The 25,190-nt window shown below is 45.4% G+C and overlaps 1 protein-coding gene across 3 annotated transcripts in view; it reads left to right on the top strand.

Moving 5' to 3' along the window:
- The window catches only part of pibf1 (progesterone immunomodulatory binding factor 1), a 165,133-nt gene that overhangs the window by 68,191 nt on the left and 71,752 nt on the right, over positions 1 to 25,190 (top strand). For all 3 annotated transcript variants that reach the window (XM_072476135.1, XM_072476139.1, XM_072476138.1), the window contains exons 11-12: positions 8,460 to 8,625; positions 23,125 to 23,275. In XM_072476135.1, coding sequence (XP_072332236.1) covers positions 8,460 to 8,625; positions 23,125 to 23,275 — 317 coding nt within the window. The remainder of the gene's footprint in view (positions 1 to 8,459; positions 8,626 to 23,124; positions 23,276 to 25,190) is intronic.

Raw genomic sequence — 25,190 nt, forward strand, 5'->3', positions numbered from 1 at the left:
AAGTATTGACATACAAATTGAGCAATGGTTTGCACTGCAGAGCTACACTTTCAAGCATGTATTGGTCATGAAAGATTGTTTTCCGATAACAAACTGATAACTTAATGAAATAATTATTTGTTTCTTCAGAGCAAAATATAATGGAATGTTTTCACTCTGCAAAAAGTGTTTTGACTCTGAGAGAACAAATTAATTTGGCAAGAGCCCCTGGTTATAATTGTTCCCATTCATGTTTTGGTACTTGTAGACGCTATCATTGTGGTCTGGAGATTTATCTATTGTAAGTTCCATTTTAAGAGCACACTTTGAAATGTCAGACTGCCTTGGCTCTTTTCATAATAATGAAAGACAAAATATTTTGAGAAAAACACTGACCTTTTGAACTATGAAAAATTTTACGCTTTCAAATATACTGGTGGATTTACCACAGTGTACTCACAATAATTTGGAGAATCATGTATAAGAAGGCACAAAGAGGAACAGGAGTAGACCACATGGGCTATCCAGTCTACTCCACCATTCATTGCAATCGTTCGTCACTGACCTTGGGCTTCAACTTCGCTTTCATGCTGGCTTCCCATTTTCCTTGAGGAATCACAATTTGTGTACCCGAGCCTTAAATATGTTCAATGATGGAGTACCCATGATCCTCTGAGGTGGAGAATTCCACAGATTCACAACTCTTTAAGTGAAGTAATTTTTCCTCAGCTTGGTTCTAAGTGTTTGACCCCCTATCCTGGAACCAATGTCCTTGGGGGTGCTTTTGCTAACACTGTTGGGGAGGTTTTAAACTAATGTGGCAGGGGGATGGGAACCAGATTCGGAAATTAGAGGTCAGTAAAGATGCAGCAACTAAAGCCAGTAAGGTACTTGATAATAAACTCAATGTGACTAAGGGGAAGAGTAGACAGGGAAGAGATGATGAACGCAAAGGGACAGGTGGTCTGAGGTGCATTTGTTTCAATGTGAGAAGTGTAGCAGGTAAGGCAGATGAATTTAGGGCTTGGATTAGTACCTGGGAATATGATATTGGTATTACTGAGACTTGGTTGAGGGAAGGGCAAGACTGGCAACTAAATATCCCAGGGTATAGATGCTTCAGGAGGGATAGAGAGGGAGGTAAAAGGGGTGGAGGAGTTGGATTATTTGTCAGAGATGATATCACAGCTATGATTAAGGAGGGCACGATGGAGGATTCGATCACTGAGGCAAAATGGATAGAGCTAAGAAATAGGAAGGATTCAGTAACATTGTTGGGACTTTACTAGAGGCCTCCCAAAAGCGAGCGTGAAGTAGAGGTACAAATATGTAGACAGATTATAGAAAAATGTAGGAGCAATAGGGTGGTCGTGATGGGAGATTTTAACTTCCCCAACATTGAATGGGACTCACAATAATTTGGAGAATCATGTATAAGAAGGCACAAAGTGTGTTGGAGACGTAGATGGAGCAGAATTTGTAAGGAGCATCCAGGAGAGTTTTTTAGAGCCGTATGTGAATAGTCCAACTCGGGAAGGGGCCATACTGGACCTGGTATTGGGGAACGATCCTGGCCAGGTGGTTAAAGTTTCAGTCGCTGATTACTTTGTGAATAGCAATCACAATTCCGTAACTTTTAGAATACTCATGAACAAAGACGAGAGTGGGCCTAAAGGAAGAGTGTTAAATTGGGGAAAGGCCAAGTATAACAAAATTCGGCAGGAGCTAGGGAATGTGAATTGGGAGCAGCTGTTTAAGGGTAAATCCACATTTGAAATGTGGGAGTCTTTGAAGGAAAGGTTGATTAGAGTGCAGGACAGACATGTCCCTGTGAAAATGAGGGATAGAAATGGCAAGATAGGGAACCATGGATGATGGGTGGAATTGTGAGACTAGCTAAGATGAAAAAGGAAGCATACATAAGATCTCGGCGACTTAAAACTGATGAAGCTTTGGAGGAATATCGGGAAAGCAGGACAAATCTCGAACTCGCGATAAAGAGGGCTAAAAGGGGTCATGAAATATCATTGGCTAACAGGGTTAAGGAAACGCCCAAAGCCTTTTATTCGTATATAAGGAGAAAGAGGGTAACTAGAGAAAGGATTGGCCCACTCAAAGTCAAAAGAGGGAATTTATGCGTGGAGTCAGAGGAAATGGGTGAGATTCTTAATGAGTACTTTGCATCGGTATTCACCAAGGAGAGGGATATGACGGATGTTGAGGCTAGGGATGGATGTTTAAATACTCTAGGTCAAGTCGGCATAAGGAAGGGGGGACGTTTTGGGTATTCTAAAAGGCATTAAGGTGGACAAGTCCCCAGGTCCGGATGGGATCTATCCCAGGTTACTGAGGGAAGCGAGGGACGAAATAGCTGGGGCCTTAACAGATATCTTTGCAGCATCCTTGAGCACGGGTGAGGTCCCGGAGGACTGGAGAATTGCTAATGTTGTCCCTTTGTTTAAGAAGCGTAGCAGGGATAATCCAGGGAATTATAGACCCGTGAGCTTGACATCAGTGGTAGGCAAACTGTTTGAGAAGATACTGAGGGATAGGATCTATTCACGTTTGGAAGAAAATAGACTTATCAGTGATAGGCAGCATGGTTTTGTGCAGGGAAGGTCATGTCTTACAAACCAAATAGAACAGTACAAAGTCTTACAACACCAGGTTAAAGTCCAACAGGTTTGTTTCGATGTCACTAGCTTTCGGAGCGCTGCTCCTTCCTCAGGTGAATGAAGAGGTATGTTCCAGAAACACATATATAGACAAATTCAAAGATGCCAAACAATGCTTGGAATGCGACCATTAGCAGGTGATTAAATCTTTACAGATCCAGAGATGGGGTAACCCTAGGTTAAAGAGGTGTGAATTGTATCAAGCCAGGACAGTTGGTAGGATTTTGCAGGCCAGATGGTGGGGGATGAATGTAATGCGACATGAATCCCAGGTCCCGGTTGAGGCCGCACTCATGTGTGCGGAACTTGGCTATAAGTTTCTGCTCGGCGATTCTGTGTTGTCGCGCGTCCTGAAGGCCGCCTTGGAGAACGCTTACCCGGAGATCAGAGGCTGAATGCCCTTGACTGCTGAAGTGTTCCCCGACTGGAAGGGAACATTCCTGCCTGGTGATTGTTGCGCGATGTCCGTTCATTCGTTGTCGCAGCGTCTGCATGGTCTCGCCAATGTACCACGCTCGGGACATCCTTTCCTGCAGCGTATGAGGTAGACAACGTTGGCCGAGTCGCACGAGTATGTACCGCGTACCTGTTGGGTGGTGTTCTCACGTGTAATAGTGGTATCCATGTCGATGATCTGGCACGTCTTGCAGAGATTGCCATGGCAGGGTTGTGTGGTGTGGTCACTGTTCTGAAGACTGGGTAGTTTGCTGCAAACAATGGTTTGTTTGAGGTTGCGCGGTTGTTTGAAGGCAAGTAGTGGGGGTGTGGGGATGACCTTAGCAAGATGTTCATCGTCATCAATGACGTGTTGAAGGCTGTGAAGAAGATGACGTAGTTTCTCCGCTCCGGGGAAGTACTGGACGACGAAGGGTATTCTGTCGGTTGTGTCCCATGTTTGTCTTCTGAGGAGGTAGGTGCGGTTTTTCGCTGTGACGCGTTGGAACTGTCGATCGATGAGTCGAGTGCCTTATCCCGTTCGTACGAGGACCAAATAGAGTTCTTTGAGGAAGTGACAAAGTTAATTGATGAGGGAAGGGCCGTAGATGTCATATACGTGGACTTCAGTAAGGCGTTTGATAAAGTTTCCCATGGCAGGTTGACGGAAAAAGTGAAGTCGTATGGGGTTCAGGGTGTACTAGCTAGATGGATAAAGAACTGGCTGGATAAAGAACAGGAGACCGAGAGTAGTGGTGGAAGGGAGTGTCTCAAAATGGAGAAAGGTGACTAGTGGTGTTCCACAGGGATCCGTGCTCGGACCACTGTTGTTTGTGATATACATAAATGATCTGGACGAAGGTATAGGTGGTCTGATTAGCAAGTTTGCAGATGATACTAAGATTGGTGGAGTTGCAGATAGCGAGGAGGACTGTCAGAGAATACAGCAAAATATAGATAGATTGGAGAGTTGCGCAGAGAAATGGCCGATGGAGTTCAATCCAGGCAAATGCGAGGTGATGCATTTTGGAAGATCTAATTCAAGAGCGGACTATACGGTCAATGGAAGTGTCCTGGGGAAAATTGATGAACAGAGAGATCTGGGAGTTCAGGTCCATTGTACCCTGAAGGTGGCAACGCAGGTCGATAGAGTGGTCAAGAAGGCATACAGCATGCTTGCTTTTATCGGATGGGGTATTGAGTACAAGAGTCGGCAGGTCATGTTATAGTTGTATTGGACTTTGGTTAGGCCAAATTTGGAATACTGCATGCAGTTCTGGTCGCCACATTACCAGAAGGATGTGGATGCTTTGGAGAGGGTGCAGAGGAGGTTCACCAGGATGTTGCCTGGTATGGAGGGTGCTAGCTGTGAAAAAAGGTTGAGTAGATTAGGATTGTTTTCGTAGGTAAGACGGAGGTTGAGGGGGGACCTGATTGAGGTCTACAAAGTTATGAGAGGTATGGACAGGGTGGATAGCAACAAGCTTTTTCCAAGAGTGGTGGGGTCAATTACAAGGGGTCACGATTTCAAGGTGAGAGGGGGAAAGTTTAAGGGAGATGTGTGTGGAAATTTTTTTACGCAGAGGGTGGTGGGTGCCTGGAACGCTTTGCCAGCGGAGGTGTAGAGGTGTGCACGATAGCATCATTTAAGATGCACCTAGACAGATATATGAACGGGAGGGGAACAGAGGGAAGTAGATCCTTGGAAAATAGAAGACCGGTTTAGATAAAGGATCTGGATCGGCGCAGGCTGGGAGGGCTGAAGGGCCTGTTACTGTGCTGTAATTTTCTTTGTTGTTCTATCCTGAGATGGTGTCCCTGTATTTTAGATTCCTTGATCAACGGAAAGAATCTCTGCATCTACCCTGGCAAGCCCCTTCAGAATCTTGTGTGTCTCAATGATGTCACCTCTTCTTCTAAACTTCGAAGTGTATAAGCCCAGTTTATCCAGCTTCTCATCACAGAACAACCTCCAAATCCCAGGACCAATTCAGTGAACCTTAGCTGTACCACCTCCAATGCAAGTACATGATTTGTTAAATAAAGAGACCAAAACTGCATGCAGTGGACAGAATCTTGTTGAGACTGGAGAGCTGGCAAGAAACCCATACCCCCTCTATTCAGGAAGGCTGCTGAGCCACGCACCAATCAGATAATGGCAATTCCCCTGGAATGAAGGCCCCTGGGACAAAATGTTTGCCTGCTGAGAGCTGTCGGCCTCGTGCTCAGCAGTGCCACTTGAGTATCTGTGGTTGCTCTTGGAAGGACAGGCACAGGAGCCCCATAATCACAGAGCGACCAAAACCCCAAGTAAGCAATTTTGGGAGGGAGAGGGGATTGGGGGTACGTGGGGAGAGAGGTCAGCAGCAAATGTCGGAAGTTGGCACTCAATGTCCCCTCCTGGTGTCGGTCTCTCAATCAAAATGAATTGGCCACTTAAGGATGTCCTTTGGCAGCGAGAAGGTTGACCATGTTCCTTCCCTCCTAGAACTTAATTTTGGTGAGGTGGGGATCCAGGATGCCACCATCCAACCCTTTTTAAAAATAAAAAAAATTCCCTTCCCATTCCAAGGTCGCTACCAGCGAGAGCACAATATTCTTGTTGATATTCCAGATGTGATCTCACCAGAACTCCGTATAATTGTAGCAAGACTTCATTCCTGTACTCCAATCTCTCAGCAATAACGGCCAACATGCAATTTGCCTTCCTAATTGCTTGTTGCAACAGTATGCTACCTTTCTGTATTTCTTGTACAAGCACACCCAAGTCTCTTTCAACATCAATATTTAAAAGTTTCATATCATTTAAATGAAAAGTATCCTGTTTTTTGTATTCTTATGACCAAACTGAATTAATACCTACTTCCCTGCATTATACTTAATTTGCTGACTTTCTGCCCACTCTTTAGCCTCTCTCTGTCCTCCCCAGTTTGCAAAGTATGCAGTTCTATAAGAATAAGCATGTTGAATTGAGTAGTAAGCAATGTGTTATCCTGGCAGTAAGATTAAGCTATATTTGACATAGCCTAGCCTATTCCTTTAAGAATATCCAATTATAGGGATTAGTCTTTGTACAGTGTGAAATGAATAGAGCTTATTTAATATTTGCTTGTGATTTTGCAAATCAAATCTTGCTTGAAGCCCTGCATCACACAAAACATCAACTTCTATCATTTTCAAAAAGTTGTATTGCCTTAAATGTCTTGTGGAGTGCACGAGGAGTGGCTAAAATAATCTGCTGCTGTGTTAGATCATTATTTTAAAATATTTGACCAAACTGCTTGCTGCCGAATAGCTTTAATAAAGCAAGCTGGTGTATGTTAGCAATTTTAATGACGAGAATAATTTACCACAACATACTTGGCACAGACTGCAGTTTGTGTGGTCAACAGTTTAACGAATGTACAATATGTAGTGATATGCATCACTGTATATACACAAGGGGTTAATGTAAATACACTACAACTAAGTAACCACTAGAGGGAGCCATGATGTGGAGATGCTGGCGTTGGACTGGGGTGAGCACAGTAAGAAGTCTTACAACACCAGGTTAAAGTCCAACAGGTTTGTTTCGATGTCACTAGCTTTCGGAGCGCTGCTCCTTCCTCAGGAAGGAACAGCGCTCCGAAAGCTAGTGACATCGAAACAAACCTGTTGGACTTTAACCTGGTGTTGTAAGACTTCTTACTAGAGGGAGCACCAGAAATGTCATGACATGCAGACACGCAACCAATGGGTAATCAGGACACCCAGAGGTGGAATTACCACAAGGGGGCACTACACGACCCATATAAAAAGGACAAGGCACACAGGCTCTGCCTCTTCCACTGGCAGAAACCAAGAGAGCAAGACAGGGTTGATTATCAGCAATATCACACCCTAGCACATGGTCGAGAGCAAGCTTGTATAGTTGGCAAAATAGACTGAGTTACTAGAGGCAGATTAGTTGAGTTGAACTCATTTAAGTGCATTGTTATCGTTCAATAAAAACGTTAAACTTATCTCCAAGTCTGGAGCATCTTTCAGCAGAGCCTACATCAAGTGGCAGCTTATGTTACTAGCAATAACATAACACAACGCAATATAATTGTATCACATGTATTATAGGCCTTTTTACAATTTTTCACACCAACATACATTTGTTTATAAGCTCTTTGAAGTTTTCTATTTTTCACGACCTTTAGAAATTAGACATTACAGTTCTTGCCCTATTTGATCTTGGTATTAGAGATGTGCTGTAGCGCAGTAAATACATGCTTTGAATGCCTGCAAATCCTTGGTACAGTTGTTGAGCATACCCAAAGTTTTTAAGCAAGCAAAAAAAAGATTGCTCACATTCATACAATCCAACGTTTCTGAGCCAACAATGACAGATGCTGCGATACAGCTGAGACGTAAAATGATGTAGGAAGTCACTCAAACTGCATTTTGTTCGGGTCAAGACGGAAAAAGGAGTAGCGTTTTTGAGATTCCTTTACTATGTCTAGAGATGAGGACTCAGCAATAACTCACTGTTGACGCTCAATGCCATGAAATCCTTTCATTACAGATCCATAAAACATGGCTTCAGCATTTCTTGGAGCTTGGCTCTTCATACATGTTGCGTTAGGAATGCAGCAGGAATGACATTGTTGCAAAATAGCAAGGATTATTTTTGTAACCAAGCTTAATATAGTGTGCAAAAAAAAAGATAACCCATCAAGTAGTACAGCTCCTGAAGTACAAAAATCAGGTTAAAGTCACATTGGTGGTATGTGCCAAATAAAATAAATTTGTTATTTTGTAAATGCTTCTAATTATTGAGTTGGCAGATACTGTTTTATATTATATAATATATCATATTTTATCAGGACCATTGTTGAGCAGAGATTGAAAAGTGAATTTTTTGTTTAATTTGTAAAATATTATTCGACTGTTGTATCATTAGGTGAAAATTGAAAATAATTGACCAGCGTTCATGTACGCTGTATATATGCACTCTTAACCTTTTCAAACTCAGGACAAATGTAGTCGAAGGAAAATTTCTGTAATTCCATCTTGTTAAGGGGCGCATGGAAGAGGGGGAGAATTTAATAGTTTAAAGGGGATTTGAGGAAACATGTTTTCACCAGTGGGTGGCGGGAGTCTGGAATGCACTGAGCTGGGAGGCTAGTAGAGACAGGAAACCTCACAACCTTTAAAATGTATGTGGATGAGCACTTGAAATGTCATAACATTCAAGGCTATAGGCGAAGTGCTGGAAAGTGGGATTCGTGAAGATTTTCCGTAGTTTTTGTCAGATTCGATGGGCCGAACGGCCTCTTCTGCACTGTATGACTCTATGAATGTATGTTGTTACGTATATTTTCCTACCTCTCTCTTACTTTCCAGGTTTAGGCAGATGCAGGGTAACACAGACAGCCGCATATCTGAACTCATGAATCAGACGAAGCTAAAAACGTTCGAGGCAGAGCGAGCTCAGTTGGTGCAAGAAGAAACAGCCAAGAATCTCAAGCAGTGCCAGGTGGAATGTGATAAATACCAAAAGAAACTTGAGGTAGAACATTTGATTTTATTTTCATTTTACGGCCACCAAGTAGTATACACATTTGCCGGGGTGAAAAAATCAAAATGCACAAGTCATAACACACTGCTAATTTGATCCACTTTGCATTATCCATTTTGCTGTTTAACGCCACTGCCTTCCACTGTAGCTTAGAGGGTGAATAAGGATGCTCGCCAAGCAGTGTTAGAGGGGCCAGACTTCAGCCTCCCTGCTCTTTTATAGGATAGGAGCGCAAGAGGGGTGCTAAGCGTATAAGTGCCATCACCTTTATGTAATTGGCTCCAAACCATGGATTTGCATCCAGGGCAATGCCCAGACAGACTGGCAATCAAAAGTCCCTTCCATCGTGTACTTCTGGAATAAGAGTTTGAGAAATTTCAATCTAAACAATGTCACAGTAAATCTAGTGGCCTTTGTAGAACTTTGCTGTTTATTTTGTATTCAAACTCTATGCACACCTAACAGTATTTACTTCATGTAGTGAAATTCTACCCACAACAGGTGTGACAAAGTTCCATGGAACCAAAAGTAGATTTAGCAACATAGCAAGGGACAGTACATGCTAAGCTGCATCAGAGCACGCACTGCATTTTGTTTCAGTGATTTAAAACCAAGGGCGGGATTTACCGACCATCCCACCATGTGTTTTTCGACGGGGGTGGCGGCGCCAGCGGGGGCGACCAATCCCGCCGTTGTCAACGGGATTTCCTGTCACCAGGAAACCCGTGCGCGGCGTGGGACCAGAATTTCCCGCCAGTGTGACCAGCCAGTAAATTCCATCCAAAGACACTGTATGAATCAATGCTTTCAGGGGGAGGGAGAAACAAGGGAAAGTCTGAAAAAGAAATGCAGTGTATTTCCTGAGACCTGATGTAGAATATGTCCTGAAACACTTCCGTTTGTACCGGGAACTGGTTATCCTTTGTTGAAAAATACACTTTCTCATTCCCGATAAAGCCACTTATTGTTGGAGGTGAGACTGGAGGGGACAGGGGACAGTTAGTAGTGGAGAAAAGAAGCTAGGCGTTACTTTCCTTCCCCAGGACAATCCATGGGGTATTTGGTGATTTTGGTAGAGGAAATTGAAGCCTGATAGCATTTGATGTGTTCCAGCCATATCTGATGATGGACAATGAAACCAGGTAGGCTCAAAACTGTACCCCTTAGACTTTAGGGAGCAACAGTGTGGGGATCATAATGGGAAAATAAAGCTGACATGAGAAAATATTTCACTGGGGACAAGTACAACAAAGGTGAAGGCGAGGATGTGATTGAACAAATCAAAAACTTTTAAAATACCACAGCAAATCAACGAGTTGACAATAGGGAATTCGAAATTACAGTTAAAAGTGACTCGGGGAGAGTTTTCTTCCAGAGACTATGCAGGATTGATTTATGTTCATGGAAAAAATTGCTCTCAGCACAGCCATCAAAAAAACGGTGTCCTTGAATATTTATAAAGCATCACAATCTGATTGAATAGGTCTAAGAGTTCTTAAAATTTGTTTCAGCTCATTAGGTAAAACTGTGGCACCAGCAGTCTGGGAAGTTTCAAATGTTATTCCAATCTTTGAAAAGATCAGAAGCGTGATCCTGGGAATTACAGACTGTTACCTTGACTACTGCAATGAAAAAGATATATTAGAATATCAGTGCAGCTTTTGAGGTGCATCTAATGAGTACAACCAGTGCTTTCCAGAAATAATTAAAATGTCTGCTCTTCAAAATTGCTCACGTGCTCTGAAAGAAAATTTAGTCTTCACATTGTTTTAAAACTTGAACTATTTTCTGTGGTATCTATAATAGTTCTTCAGACGTATTTGGCATGTTGTGCGGGTTTGGAATCCATTGGGAACAGATGGTTATTTTATAGTGAATATTAGATGCTGTGCATTTTGTTTTTAAACATGTGCTAAGATATCCCACATTGTCCCATGTAATGATTCCCATCATTAAATTTAGACAATGCACATGGTTTCAGATAGATTAATCATTAAAAGTAATTCGTAGTCCTACAGTACAACAGTGATTACACTTCAGAAAGTACTTATTTACCTGGAAAGCGCTTTGAGATATCCGTCAGTTATGAAAAGCATTATATAAATGCAAGTTTGTCTTTTTAAACTCATTCCAATGTGTTGCAAACTCAGTGCCTTCCACTGGACTTTGATGCCAATGAAATATTTCCATTTGATCACCTTACCCAACTTTTCTCACCTATCTCAAATCAACTTATTTTTCTTTCTTTTTACAAGATGGACCAAGTTAGTTGAATTTATTCAGTCTCCATGTGTTGGTGGATAGTTAGTATTTCAATGGGACAATGCTGCTGGATCGTCTACTTTTAAGGCCACCTTGCTCCTCCTCTGTAACTAAATTAGCATAGTACATTTAAGGTGGTATTCTGAGTCACATGTCACTTTGATATTAGCAGGGGTCATGACCCATACATTCATGCAGAAAAAATACTAATCCATTTAACTAGCATATTTTATGTGATTCATATAGTTCTGGCAGTTTAGGATGGTAGTTTTGCTTGGAAAATGGGAATATTCACAGATGTGGGAAGCCATACACCAGGTGGCTTATGCTGTGACATTGAAATGAAAATGAAATGAAAATCGCTTATTGTCACAAGTAGGCTTCAATGAAGTTACTGTGAAAAGCCCCTAGTCGCCACATTCTGGCGCCTGTTCGGGGAGGCTGGTACGGGAATTGAACCGTGCTGCTGGCCTGCCTTGGCCTGCTTTAAAAGCCAGCGATTTAGCCCAGTGTGCTAAACCAGCCCCTGCATAAAGCTTTTATCTTATTGGTGGAATTTGAATTATTCAAGCATTTTTAAATAATTCAAGATAGTAACAATTAAAAATTGTTCTTTTTAAACAAACTGATGAACGGCTGGCATCTGATCCTTCACCTGGTAACAGAATTTCAAGGCCCATGCTCCACAAGGTACACCAAATTATTCAGTAGGGCCTTCAGTATAGATGCAACAGAAGTACACTGCAGTTTACATTCACGCCTATGTGCACAACCCAACCAAAGAATTATAAATTCACTCTGAAGACATGGGGGCCGGATTTTCCATCTTGCACCCACCCCGGAAGCTTCTCGCATTGGCCGCCGGTGGCATCTTCCAGTCCTGCCGATGTCTACTCTGTGTTCCATGGTTCACGTCGATTTCGGCGTGAGAACAGCTGGTGAGTCAGTTTCAGCGGGAGCATTGCGGAAGGAGGTTGCTGGGAGGTAAGTCAACCTTTAAAAGCACTTGTCTTTGCAGGGGCAGGCCAGTCGATTTCGGCGTGAGAACAGCTGGTGAGTCAGTTTCAGCGGGAGCATTGCGGAAGGAGGTTGCTGGGAGGTAAGTCAACCTTTAAAAGCACTTGTCTTTGCAGGGGCAGGCCAGTCGATTTCGGCGTGAGAACAGCTGGTGAGTCAGTTTCAGCGGGAGCATTGCGGAAGGAGGTTGCTGGGAGGTAAGTCAACCTTTAATAGCACTTGTCTTTGCAGGGGCAGGCCAGTCGATTTCGGCGTGAGAACAGCTGGTGAGTCAGATTCAGCGGGAGCATTGCGGAAGGAGGTTGCTGGGAGGGGCAGGCCAGTCGATTTCGGCGTGAGAACAGCTGGTGAGTCAGTTTCAGCGGGAGCATTGCGGAAGGAGGTTGCTGGGAGGTAAGTCAACCTTTAAAAGCACTTGTCTTTGCAGGGGCAGGCCAGTCGATTTCGGCGGGAGTGGAGCTGGCTGGTTAGTCAATTTCAGCAGGAGCTGAGAATTTTTCTTCTTTTTTTTAAATTAGTTTTTTAGGCGGGAACAGGAAGTCGACCCGCAGACGTCTGGGAAGACCCTCACCAATAAATTCTGGTGGAGAGGAAACCCGAGACACTACACGTGTAGTGTCTCCCACCCGCCCTCCTCCTCTAACCTAATAATAAAACCCATTGGTCTGAGGTAAGTACCATATTTTATTATATTATTATTATTTTTTATAAATATTTAATTTAGTTGTTAGCCAGATCTTGGTAGAAAGTTAGAGGAATGGCAGGGAAGGGAGTGCAATGTTCCTCCTGCAGGATGTTTGAGGTGAGGGAAGCAGTTAGTGTCCCTGCTGATTTTACCTGCAGGAAGTGCTGCCATCTCCAGCTCCTCCAAGACCGAGTTAGGGAACTGGAGCTGGAGTTGGAAGAACTTCGGATCATTCGGGAGGCAGAAGGGGTCATAGATAGCAGCTTCAGGGAATTAGTTACACCAAAGATTGGAGATAGGTGGGTAACTGTAAGAGGGACTGGGAAAAAGCAGTCAGTGCAGGGATCCCCTGCGGTCGTTCCCCTGAGAAACAAGTATACCGCTTTGGATACTTGTGGGGGGGGGGACTTACCAGGGGTAAGCCATGGGATACGGGCCTCTGGCACGGAGTCTGTCCCTGTTGCTCAGAAGGGAAGGGGGGAGAGGAGCAGAGCATTAGTAATTGGGGACTCTATAGTCAGGGGCACAGATAGGAGATTTTGTGGGAGCGTGAGAGACTCTCGTTTGGTATGTTGCCTCCCAGGTGCAAGGGTACGTGATGTCTCGGATCGTGTTTTCCAGGTCCTTAGGGGGAGGGGGAGCAGCCCCAAGTCGTGGTCCACATTGGCACTAACGACATAGGTAGGAAAGGGGACAAGGATGTCAGGCAGGCTTTCAGGGAGCTAGGATGGAAGCTCAGAACTAGAACAAACCGAGTTGTTATCTCTGGGTTGTTGCCCATGCCACGTGATAGTGAGATGAGGAATAGGGAGAGAGAGCATTTAAACACGTGGCTACAGGGATGGTGCAGGCGGGAGGGATTCAGATTTTTGGATAACTGGGGCTCTTTCTGGGGAAGGTGGGACCTCTACAGACAGGATGGTCTACATCTGAACCTGAGGGGCACAAATATTCCTGGGGGGGAGATTTGTTAGTGCTCTTTGGGGGGGTTTAAACTAATGCAGCAGGGGCATGGGAACCTGGATTGTAGTTTTAGGGTAAGGGAGAATGAGAGTATAGAGGTCAGGAGCATAGATTTGACGTCGCAGGAGGGGGCCAGTGTTCAGGTAGGTGGTTTGAAGTGTGTCTACTTCAATGCCAGGAGTATACGAAACAAGGTAGGGGAACTGGCAGCATGGGTTGGTACCTGGGACTTCGATGTTGTGGCCATTTCGGAGACATGGATAAAGCAGGGACAGGAATGGATGTTGCAGGTTCCGGGGTTTAGGTGTTTTAGTAAGCTCAGAGAAGGAGGCAAAAGAGGGGGAGGTGTGGCGCTGCTAGTCAAGAGCAGTATTACGGTGGCGGAGAGGATGCTAGATGGGGACTCTTCTTCCGAGGTAGTATGGGCTGAAGTTAGAAACAGGAAAGGAGAGGTCACCCTGTTGGCAGTTTTTTATAGGCCTCCTAATAGTTCTAGGGATGTAGAGGAAAGGATGGCGAAGATGATTCTGGATATGAGTGAAAGTAACAGGGTAGTTATTATGGGAGACTTTAACTTTCCAAATATTGACTGGAAAAGATATAGTTCGAGTACAATAGATGGGTCGTTTTTTGTACAGTGTGTGCAGGAGGGTTTCCTGAAACAATATGTTGACAGGCCAACAAGAGGCGAGGCCACGTTGGATTTGGTTTTGGGTAATGAACCAGGCCAGGTGTTGGATTTGGAGGTAGGAGAGACAGTGACCACAATTTGGTGACGTTTACGTTAATGATGGAAAGGGATAAGTATACACCGCAGGGCAAGATTTATAGCTGGGGGAAGGGCAATTATAATGCCATTAGACGTGACTTGGGGGGGATAAGGTGGAGAAGTAGGCTGCAAGTGTTGGGCACACTGGATAAGTGGGGCTTGTTCAAGGATCAGCTACTGCGTGTTCTTGATAAGTATGTACCGGTCAGACAGGGAGGAAGGCATCGAGCGAGGGAACCGTGGTTTACCAAGGAAGTGGAATCTCTTGTTAAGAGGAAGAAGGAGGCCTATGTGAAGATGAAGTGTGAAGTTTCGGTTGGGGCGATGGATAGTTACAAGGTAGCGAGGAAGGATCTAAAGAGAGAGCTAAGACGAGCAAGGAGGGGACATGAGAAGTATTTGGCAGGAAGGATCAAGGAAAACCCAAAAGCTTTCTATAGGTATGTCAGGAATAAGCGAATGACTAGGGAAAGAGTAGGACCAGTCAAGGACAGGGATGGGAAATTGTGTGTGGAGTCTGAAGAGATAGGCGAGATACTAAATGAATATTTTTCGTCAGTATTCACTCAGGAAAAAGATAATGTTGTGGAGGAGAATGCTGAGCCCCAGGCTAATAGAATAGATGGCATTGAGGTACATAGGGAAGAGGTGTTGGCAATTCTGGACAGGCTGAAAATAGATAAGTCCCCGGGACCTGATGGGATTTATCCTAGGATTCTCTGGGAGGCTAGGGAAGAGATTGCTGGACCTTTGGCTTTGATTTTTATGTCATCATTGGCTACAGGAATAGTGCCAGAGGACTGGAGGACAGCAAATGTGGTCCCTTTGTTCAAAAAGGGGAGCAGAGACAACCCCGGCAACTATAGACCGGTGAGCCTCACGTCTGTAGTGGGTAAAGTCTTGGAGGGGATTATAAGAGACAAGATTTCTAATCATCTAGATAGGAATAATATGATCAGGGATAGTCAGCATGGCTTTGTGAAGGGTAGGTCATGCCTCACAAACCTTATTGAGTTTTTTGAGAAGGTGACTGAACAGGTAGACGAGGGTAGAGCAGTTGATGTGGTGTATATGGATTTCAGCAAAGCGTTTGATAAGGTTCCCCACGGTAGGCTATTGCAAAAAATACGGAGGCTGGGGATTGAGGGTGATTTAGAGATGTGGATCAGAAATTGGCTAGCTGAAAGAAGACAGAGGGTGGTGGTTGATGGGATATGTTCAGAATGGAGTACAGTCACAAGTGGAGTACCACAAGGATCTGTTCTGGGGCCGTTGCTGTTTGTCATTTTTATCAATGACCTAGAGGAAGGCGCAGAAGGGTGGGTGAGTAAATTTGCAGACGATACTAAAGTCGGTGGTGTTGTCGATAGTGTGGAAGGGCGTAGCAGGTTACAGAGGGATATAGATAAGCTGCAGAGCTGGGCTGAGAGGTGGCAAATGGAGTTTAATGTAGAGAAGTGTGAGGTGATTCACTTTGGAAGGAATAACAGGAATGCGGAATATTTGGCTAATGGTAAAGTTCTTGAAAGTGTGGATGAGCAGAGGGATCTAGGTGTCCATGTACATAGATCCCTGAAAGTTGCCACCCAGGTTGATAAGGTTGTGAAGAAGGCCTATGGAGTGTTGGCCTTTATTGGTAGAGGGATTGAGTTCCGGAGTCGGGAGGTCATGTTGCAGCTGTACAGAACTCTGGTACGGCCGCATTTGGAGTATTGCGTACAGTTCTGGTCACCGCATTATAGGAAGGACGTGGAGGCTTTGGAACGGGTGCAGAGGAGATTTACCAGGATGTTGCCTGGTATGGAGGGAAAATCTTATGAGGAAAGGCTGATGGACTTGAGGTTGTTTTCGTTGGAGAGAAGAAGGTTAAGAGGTGACTTAATAGAGGCATACAAAATGATCAGGGGGTTGGATAGGGTGGACAGTGAGAGCCTTCTCCCGCGGATGAATATGGCTGGCACGAGGGGACATAGCTTTAAACTGAGGGGTAATAGATATAGGACAGAGGTCAGAGGTAGGTTCTTTACGCAAAGAGTAGTGAGGCCGTGGAATGCCCTACCTGCTACAGTAGTGAACTCGCCAACATTGAGGGCATTTAAAAGTTTATTGGATAAACATATGGATGATAATGGCATAGTGTAGGTTAGATGGCTTTTGTTTCGGTGCAACATCGTGGGCCGAAGGGCCTGTACTGCGCTGTATTGTTCTATGTTCTATGTTCTAATCCCACCGCCGGGGAACCTGCCACGGGGAGAGGGGAGGAATCTCCTTCTGCGGGACTGGAAGATCCCAAAAATCAGTCAAAAAGCAATTTCAACTCTGATCTGTTGTAATATTTTTGAAGATTCAAGGAATCCTTATTGCAATTTTGGCTAACCATATTCATCCTGGGCAATGATTTCTGTGTTATGAATGTTGGAGTTGCACTGAAAATTCAACAGGCGCCAGTATGATGTCGCTGCGGTGCCAATTACAACCGGTGTATATAAATGTGAACCTGGTGGCCTCACCACAGAGGAGAATTTCTGAGGTGAGCTCTCAGTTGGCCAACATCCTCCAGGGTGTTAAATGCCCAGGTGCACCGGAAAGGAAGCGGGGGACACTGATAAGTTCAACTCTGAGACGGGGTGGCGTTCAGTCTCTCAATCTTGGGGGTAGGGGTCATTCGCAGCCTTCTCTTCATGTCGGTGCGCCCCTTGCTTTAAGGGGGTCTATAGGCTGACATGCAGGTATCGCTTCCTGTGTCCTCCTTGCTGGGCTTGTAGCCAAATCGTCCTTAGTGGGAGCTGGAAAGTGGGTGGGAGGAGATGAATACAGAGGGTCAGAACGGGGAACGACTGTGAGGCACCTGGGTGTGGTTCCATGAGAGGCCAGGCTGTAAAGGCAGAGTGGGGGACTCTGGAATGAGTTGCATCCTTGCCTCATGAGGCATGAAGACCCTTTCACTGGGGGAAGGACGACTTCAGTGTGAGCGGAACTCCACACTCGGGCAGCACACTGAGGACAAAGGGGCTACGTTGCATGGAAGTTCCAATCCACTTTCGCAAGGGGGTAACTGTCAGGAATAAGTGGGGTGGATATCTGTGGCTGATGGAAGGCTTGTCAACTCTGCAGCCCTTGTGACCTGGGAAAGATAGGGTGCCCTCTCGGGTTGTGCATGTGATGCTATTTGCAGGCTTCACGTGAAACATTTGTGCCTCAAGAGACAGTCATTCACCTGAAATGCTACCTCACCTTTCCTTGATTAGTCAATTGTGCCAATGAGCTAAACATGAGTGCCACTGATTCTCAGTTTATTTAATTTAGTTTATTTAGTTTCAATCAAAATAGTTGAAACCAAGTTCTTAACTTTTTGGACACATTGTCACCAAGATTTGAACTCCAGTGCTCATACAAGCATTAACATTACACAAATGACACTGATGTCCCTATGCAAAGTGTGATGGTGATGTCTATCATCACCAAGGTTCAAGGTCATGGTGAAGGTGTGCCTTTGAGATGTCCCATGAGGATGCAGATGCTGGTCCCATGCATCCACTCAACGGCAGGTGGGTAGCAAGAGAGAATGGTCGAAGGGAAGATGGAACTGAGACTGTTGAGGATCCAGGTGCCTCACCTAGGTGGAGTTAAGAGGGATAACTGCAGGAAAGTGACGTAGTGTGAGAGGGGAGAGTGTGAGGCTTGGTCAAGAGACACTCTGTAAGGGAGAGGTGCATGGGTGGATGTCCCAGAGTCATGGAGGGCTGAGGGTCTGGGCTCTGTCAGGAATGCTCATTTTGGTGTTCTCTTCTTAGCAGTGCATGATTCTGGAGAATCATGGAGCCAATTGAATTGGCAATTCTGTTTCTAACGATTGAGCAGCAGCAGAGACGTCGATGCGCCGCTGCACCCGGCCAGGACCAGGGCCCTGCAGGGGAGGGGAGGCTGGACTAGCTGTTCTGGGAGCTGCACCACAGATGGTGGGGCCTCACCGGGGACACTGCTGGCAAAGGGTCTTCTGACATCGGACATCCTGCTTGCTGATGTCAGAACCCCTGTGCCGGAGAAGACTGCGTCTGTCCAAGGGGTCAGTGGACCGTCTTTTCCAGGTCTGGCAAGAGCTGGTACCTCATGGGATGGCAGGACACCCACTGCTCGTGGTCCTTAAAGTTACCGTCGCTCTGAACCTCTATGCAGGCGGCTCGATTCAGGGCAGTACCGGTTACCTGTGTGGTATTTCCCAGTCACCCACACACAAATGCATAAGGGAGGTAACCGATGCCCCTTATGCGAGGGCCCACATGTAGAGGACCAGGAAGCCAGGCCATAGGTTACACCCGCTTAGCATGCATGCCCCAGGTGCAAGGTGTGATAGACTGCTGGTGAACAAAGTGATGTTTTATACAAGAGCTACATTACAATGGTTACCTATCTCAAACTAGTGCCTTGATTTACCTGTGCTCACTAGGGGCCTACACTTTCTTAATCTTCCTCACCCTCCTTCTACATCAAGATATATCCCATGGTCCGCAACTGAGGTTGAAGTGGGGCCTGTTGCCTGAGATGACCTTGGCGGGCGTCCCCTGGGCCTGGACCTTGAGGGGCCGGGCCTACTTTTGGGCAGCATGTGGGTTGCTCCTCGGTGTGCTGGGCTGGAGGTGTGTCGCTCTCGTGGAGCAGAGTGTCATGGGCTGTATACCCCAGGGTCCCCTGGGTGGCTGGCCCCACGCTGCGCTCCTGCCCATTCTCTTGCCTACAGGGGCCTCTGGGCTCCTCCAAAGGATGGAGAGGGAGCTGGACTGAGATCCAGAAACCCGGCCTTCCTCTGACGCAAACACTCATGAACTCCCACCTGTGCCTGCACCATGCAGTTGAGGCCCTGCATCATGGAGCTCATGAGCTGAACCAGACATCCCCTGCCATGGAGTACACGTCCTGTGCCAAGGTCTCCACTGCGCGCGCCACACTCGCAGTGTTGCGTAGGAGTGAAGGCATCATCTTGGCAAAAGTCAGTGGGACTCTTCCAGTTAGCCTTGCACTCCGAGGAAAGTTGCTGTCATTCCTTTCTGATACTCGCAGTTCCTGCAGCTTTGGAACTACTGGACCCAGGGGCATATCGTTGGTCAGTGGCTCAGCAAGGTGTCGGGCTCTGACATCCCACCGGGTGCCGGTTCCCTACGACTTCCCTGTCTCTGCCTGCTGTGGATATTTAATTTTGAGGTTTTCACAAGTGAGTTACCCAGACGCCTGCCTACTACTTAATCCCATCGAGGTGTGAGTATCTGAACTGGTGCAGGGTGCGGGTGACAGATGTGGCGTCTCTTCAGTGGTGGTGTCCGAGAATTCTCCCCAAAGCTGCTCATGTCCATGGTCTCCAGGAGCACAAAGATGGTCTCGGCTGGTCAACTAATTGCCCTGCAAGGGAAGGGAGATGGCATTAGTGCATCATGGCATGGGAGATAAATGATGACACAATGTTTACTCACATGAGGCTTGAAGAATGGTGTGTCCTGAGGATTCTCACTTTTGTCTGCAGCCCCACTTCGCCGCCTGCACGGGCACTGTCTTGCTCCTCCACAGCCAGCTCAAGGGCTCTATCCTCAAAGGAGGTGAGGCATCTGAACTCGCTCATGACTCTGGGTGGCTGAGAGACAGATGGGGAGAGTGTAGGTGGGAGTCCTGCCTTGTTCAGATATTGATGAGATGTGGCATGCGTGGGACTTGAGTGGCAGCAGGGATGTGAGGAGTAGAGTAGCTAGTGGGGGAGACTATGGGGTTTGGGAGGTGGGGAAGAAGGTCTTTTGACCGGTGTTGGCAATCTGCGTTGTAGCTTGGTATGAGATCAGTTTAGAGTTGCGAGTGGTGTGTGAGGGGGTTCAAAGAGAGACTGGAGGTGGCAGACTTATCCTAGCCGCGCAAAGAAGGTCATTCATCTTGTTGCGATAGTGCTGCCCCCTCCTCTTCAGCAGTGAGCTGGCACTGACTAAGGGTGCCACTGCCTCCCAGGCACCCTGCCGCTGCCGCCAGCGGGATTTGCACAGGTTCTCACAACACCGGTTTTCACACCTCAACTGACACTTTGCCAAACTTTGGTAAAAGCCCGTTTCATATGTAAACTAGATACTAAGTTTCTGACTGATAATTGAAACAGAATTTTACAACTAAAATAGTAACATGAAAGGAAGACTTGAATAGCATATCTTTTTCTGTGTTTATTTGTTGCACACAATAAATATTAATTAAGTGCGTGCCCTGACTTCTCTGAATGAGAATAAAAAAGCCACAGGCAGGTAACAACTCCCCTTATCAAGACGATTTCTCAAACTCAACATACTGTGAAGAGTTCACACCTTTTGAACAACCTTCTCACAAATTAAATTTTGAGCCGATGGAAAGAGGGAATCCTGGGCAAGAGAAACCAGGAGTTAAATATCCGCCGCTCTGGAGTAGTTTCCTTATCTTTGCTCTCCTGGTCTCCCACTTTCCACGCCCTCCTCTCTCCCCTCCTCCTCCTTTGTCTCCTACCTGTCATGAGCCAGGGTTTACAGAACCCCAAAGTGTATCATGGAGTTCACCTGACCCACAACTTTACTAGATTGTGGTATGGGAAGCACACGGCCCACTCTACAGCTGTGGTACACCAGAAATGGAAAAGTATTTTTCAAAGCAAAACAATGTTTATTCTCTGAACTTGAGTTAACCTTTTTAAAACATACAGTGAACATCTTCGCAACCATTAATTCAAATACAACCCCCAAAGAATACAATACTAAGTAATCCTTTAAGCTTTCCTTTTAACATCCATAAGACTTAAAACACCTTTTACCAGAAGCACATCAGGTTAAAGTCACTACTGTTATTAGTTTTAAATCACCAGGATCGATTTACAGTCTTTAGATTACAGAGAGAGATTCATACACCTTCTGGCTGTGACTGCAGCTATCCAACTCTGAAAACGAAACTAAAACATCCCCTGCAGCAAACAGCCTAAAACGAAAGTAAAAAGCTGACAGACAGCCCAGCTCCACCCACTCTCTGACATCACTGCAGTAATAAACTAATAAAGACCCATTTCTTAAAGGTACTCTCACTACAGATACTTATATAGACACCCATTTATAAACACCCATTTCTTAAAGGTACTCTCACATGACATACCCTTTCTTCAACCGTATCTTTCCCCTGTCGTCTTCCTCCTCTTCCCCTTCCTATCCTCTTCCTATCTTTCACCCAACTTTTTTCTTCACTTGCCCACTTCTTGCAGCTGCTCTATCTTTATTTTAAGTCTTTTTATTGGCATTTCTCATATTTATGAACAGTTGTATATATACACATCACATTATTCTCGCCCGCGCTAATTTCCTTTATTATACAGAGAGGTTTAGTTTGTCCTTCGTTTAACCGACCCTATGTGCATTTTGTTACCCTTTGTATCAGTCTATGGTTCCTCCCTCTTCCCCGTTGTCCCCCTCCCCCCTGGCTTCGGCTGTGCTTTTCTTTGCAGTCTTTTAGTACCTCATCTGTCTTGGTAGGTTTTTAAAATTCTTATGAGCTTACTCCTCGTTGCTGGCCTCGAACAGGTTTTGGAACAGGCCGGCAAACTGCCCCCAAGAATCCTTCCTCTGATCCTCGGGTGGCGTACTTAATCTTCTCCAGGTGAAGAAATTCCAAATGATCAGCGAGCCAGTCTGCAGCCTTGGGTGGTGCTGCCGATCGCCAGCCGAGCAGGATTCTCCGGCGTGCGATTAGGGAAGCGAAAGCTAGGGCGTTGGCCCTCTTCCCCATGTGTAGCTCTGGCTGCTCCGATACCCCGAAGATTGCCACTCTCGGGCATGGCTTCACCCCTCACCCCCACAACCTTGGACATTGCCTCGGAAAAGGTTGCCCAACACCCAGCAAGCTTGGGACAAGCCGAAAACATGTGGGTGTCGCTGTCCGGGCCCCTCTGACACCGTTCACATTTGTCCTCCACCTCCGGGAAGAACCTGCTCATTCGGGTTCTGGTCAGGTGCGCTCTGTGCACCACTTTGAGCTGCATTAGGCTTAGCCTTGCGCAGGAGGAGGTGGAGTTAGCCCTACTTAGTGCTTTGCTCCAGAGTCCCCACCCTACCTCTGTCCACAGTTCGTCCTCCCATTTTTTTCTGGTCTCGTCCAGTGGAGTCTGGGCTCTGCCCAGTAGCTGTCCGTATATTTTCCCACATAGCCTCCCCCCTTCTCATTGCTTGTGCATATCAGGTCCTCTAGTAGTGTGGTTTCTGGGGCCTCGGGGTTCCCTACTGTCTCTTTGCGAAGGAAGTGTTTTATTTGGAGATGACTCATTCCTGTCCTTTTGCTAGTTTCCACTCCCTCGTCAGTTCGTCTAGTGTGCAGCTGCTCTTTCTAACCTATATCATCCTTCATCTTTCCTGCTTTTTTGCTCCACCTCTTATCCCATTCCTTTTCGTGGCTTCCTCTACTCCATGTTGCTCTTCATTCCATTTTCCATCTCACTCTTCCATATTCCTCCTCACCCCTTTTCCTTACCACCTTCTCCTGCCTATTATTCTCTGCCTCCTTCACCTGACTATAAAATGGTTCTTTAGTCCTCAAATATAAAGCTTCACTAGTTGTGTAAAATTCCTTGGTACGTTAACGTAACCATAATTAGTCTTTGAAAGTAAATAATTTGAAACCTGTGCTAAATAGCACACAGGAATTTTATGTAAGCTTTGCTATGTAGCAAATTGCTAGTTACATTTTCCATGTAATTTGCTTTTACTTTTTGTAAAAATAAGTTCACAGTTAATTGTGATTTCTTGCATTATCCTCTCAACAGGTTTTAACAAAAGAATTTTACAGACTGCAGTCATCAGCAGATAAGCATACCACTGAACTTCACGCACAAAACTCTGAACTTCAAGCACGATTGGTGACCTATGAGAAACTAGAAGAGGAGCTGGATGGTGTTATAATGCAATCAGCTGAAAGTAGGTCAACATGCATAGTTGGAATTGAGCAGAGATTTCTTTGCTCTGTTGTGTAGCAAAATTGTAAATGTGTTAATGAATAACACCCTTACAATTTTGCGACATGTGCATGGAGGACATTTTCCCCATATTAGTTTATCATGAAATGTTAGGATACAGGATACACTTACCATCAGTAGAGCACAGTAGAATTCAATTGGGAGACCAAGACATATTGCCAACTCTTAACTCTTTTTTAAAAAATAATTTTTATTAAGGTTTTCACAGAATATCAATAACAAAATGAGAAAGGAACCCAACCGGGTTAAATACAAAACACAGTCAAAAAACAACCCTCCATATCCCCCTCCCCCTGTACAGAAATAATAAATTAACACCCCAACTTAACACAGAGCCAACATAGTAAATATATACACCCCCTCAGATCCCCCAATGTAATTAAACGTAAATAAAGTAAACCCCCCCCCCCCGGGTTGCTGCTGCCATTGACCAATGTCTACCGTTCTGCCAGGAAGTCTAAGAACGGTTGCCACCGCCTGAAGAACCCTTGTAGCGACCCCCTCAAGGCAAATTTCACCCTCTCCAACTTAATAAACCCCGCCATATTGTTAATTCAGGATTCCACGCTTGGGAGCCTCGCATCCTTCCACTGAAGAAGAATCATCCGCCGGGCTACCAGGGACGCAAAGGCCAGAATACCGGCCTTTTTCGCCTCCTGCACTCCCGGCTCCTCTGCCACCCCAAATATTGCAAGCCCCCAGCCCGGCTTGACACTGGATCCTACCACCCTCAACACCGTCCTCGCTACGCCCTTCCAATATTCCTCCAGCGCTGGGCATGCCCAGAACATATGGGTGTGGTTTGCTGGGCTCTCTTAACTCTTATTGACCGACGTGCTATGCATGTGTGCTTGGACGCACACACTCAATGTTTGATATTGAGATAGTGGGCAGAAAGGTCCATCTTCGCTGAACCTTCAAAACTTTGAAAATTAAGCCTTAGAAGGTCCAGTGGATTTCTGTTTTTTTTTAATTCATTCGTGGGATATCAACATTGCTGACACAGCTGACATTTCACTGTCTGTCATTAATTGACTTTGAGAAGATGGTGCAATCCTTGTCGAGAAGGTACACGTACAGTCCTGTTGGGTTGTGAGTTCCAGGATTTTGTCAGATCAACAATGAAGGAATGGGGCAGTATGTGCCCAAGTTGGATGATGTGTGACATGAAGGGCAAATTGGTGATGCTTTTTGCCGTGCACCTGCTTCCTTTCACCTGCTAGGTGACAAAGTTTGCAGATATGACCGATGCTACTGAAGACGTCTTGGCGACTAGCTGCTGGATACCTTTTAAATTCTATATGTTCTAGCATTGTGCACTTTTGGTGGAGGGGGGGAATGTTTAGCTGGTATTTGAAGAGCTGATGTAGTGGACTGCTGTGCCCTGAATGGTATTGAGCTTCTCAAGTCTTGTTGCATCTGTACCATCCAGGCCGGTGGAGAATATTCCATTGTCAACCTGAGTTCATAGTAGATTGTGCAGAGGCTTTGAGGAGTTACTTGTCACAGAGTCTTAATGTTGTTGTAGTAGCCATTTACATGGCCGGTGTTTTTGAGTTTATGCATTCCCAGGCTCTTGATCTTGGGGGATTTGACAATGTTAATGCAATTCAATGTCAAAGGAAGGTGTTAGGAAAACAAAGGTAGTTTAAGGGATTTATACTTGTATTGGTAAACATTAGAAATAAAGTATAGTTTTAGGTGTGTTTAATGTTTCTGTGCCTGGAAGGAAAAGGGTTTTGAAAGTAATCCTAAAGTTTGGAATGTCTGGGAAACCAATCTTAAAGTAATTGGAAAGAAAGTATTGGCTGGATATCAGAAGTTGTGTAACAGGGGAAGACAGTCAAGGCAAAGAA

Source organism: Scyliorhinus torazame, chromosome 15 (assembly GCF_047496885.1).
Source record: "Scyliorhinus torazame isolate Kashiwa2021f chromosome 15, sScyTor2.1, whole genome shotgun sequence".
NCBI classification, from domain to species: Eukaryota; Metazoa; Chordata; class Chondrichthyes; order Carcharhiniformes; family Scyliorhinidae; genus Scyliorhinus; species Scyliorhinus torazame.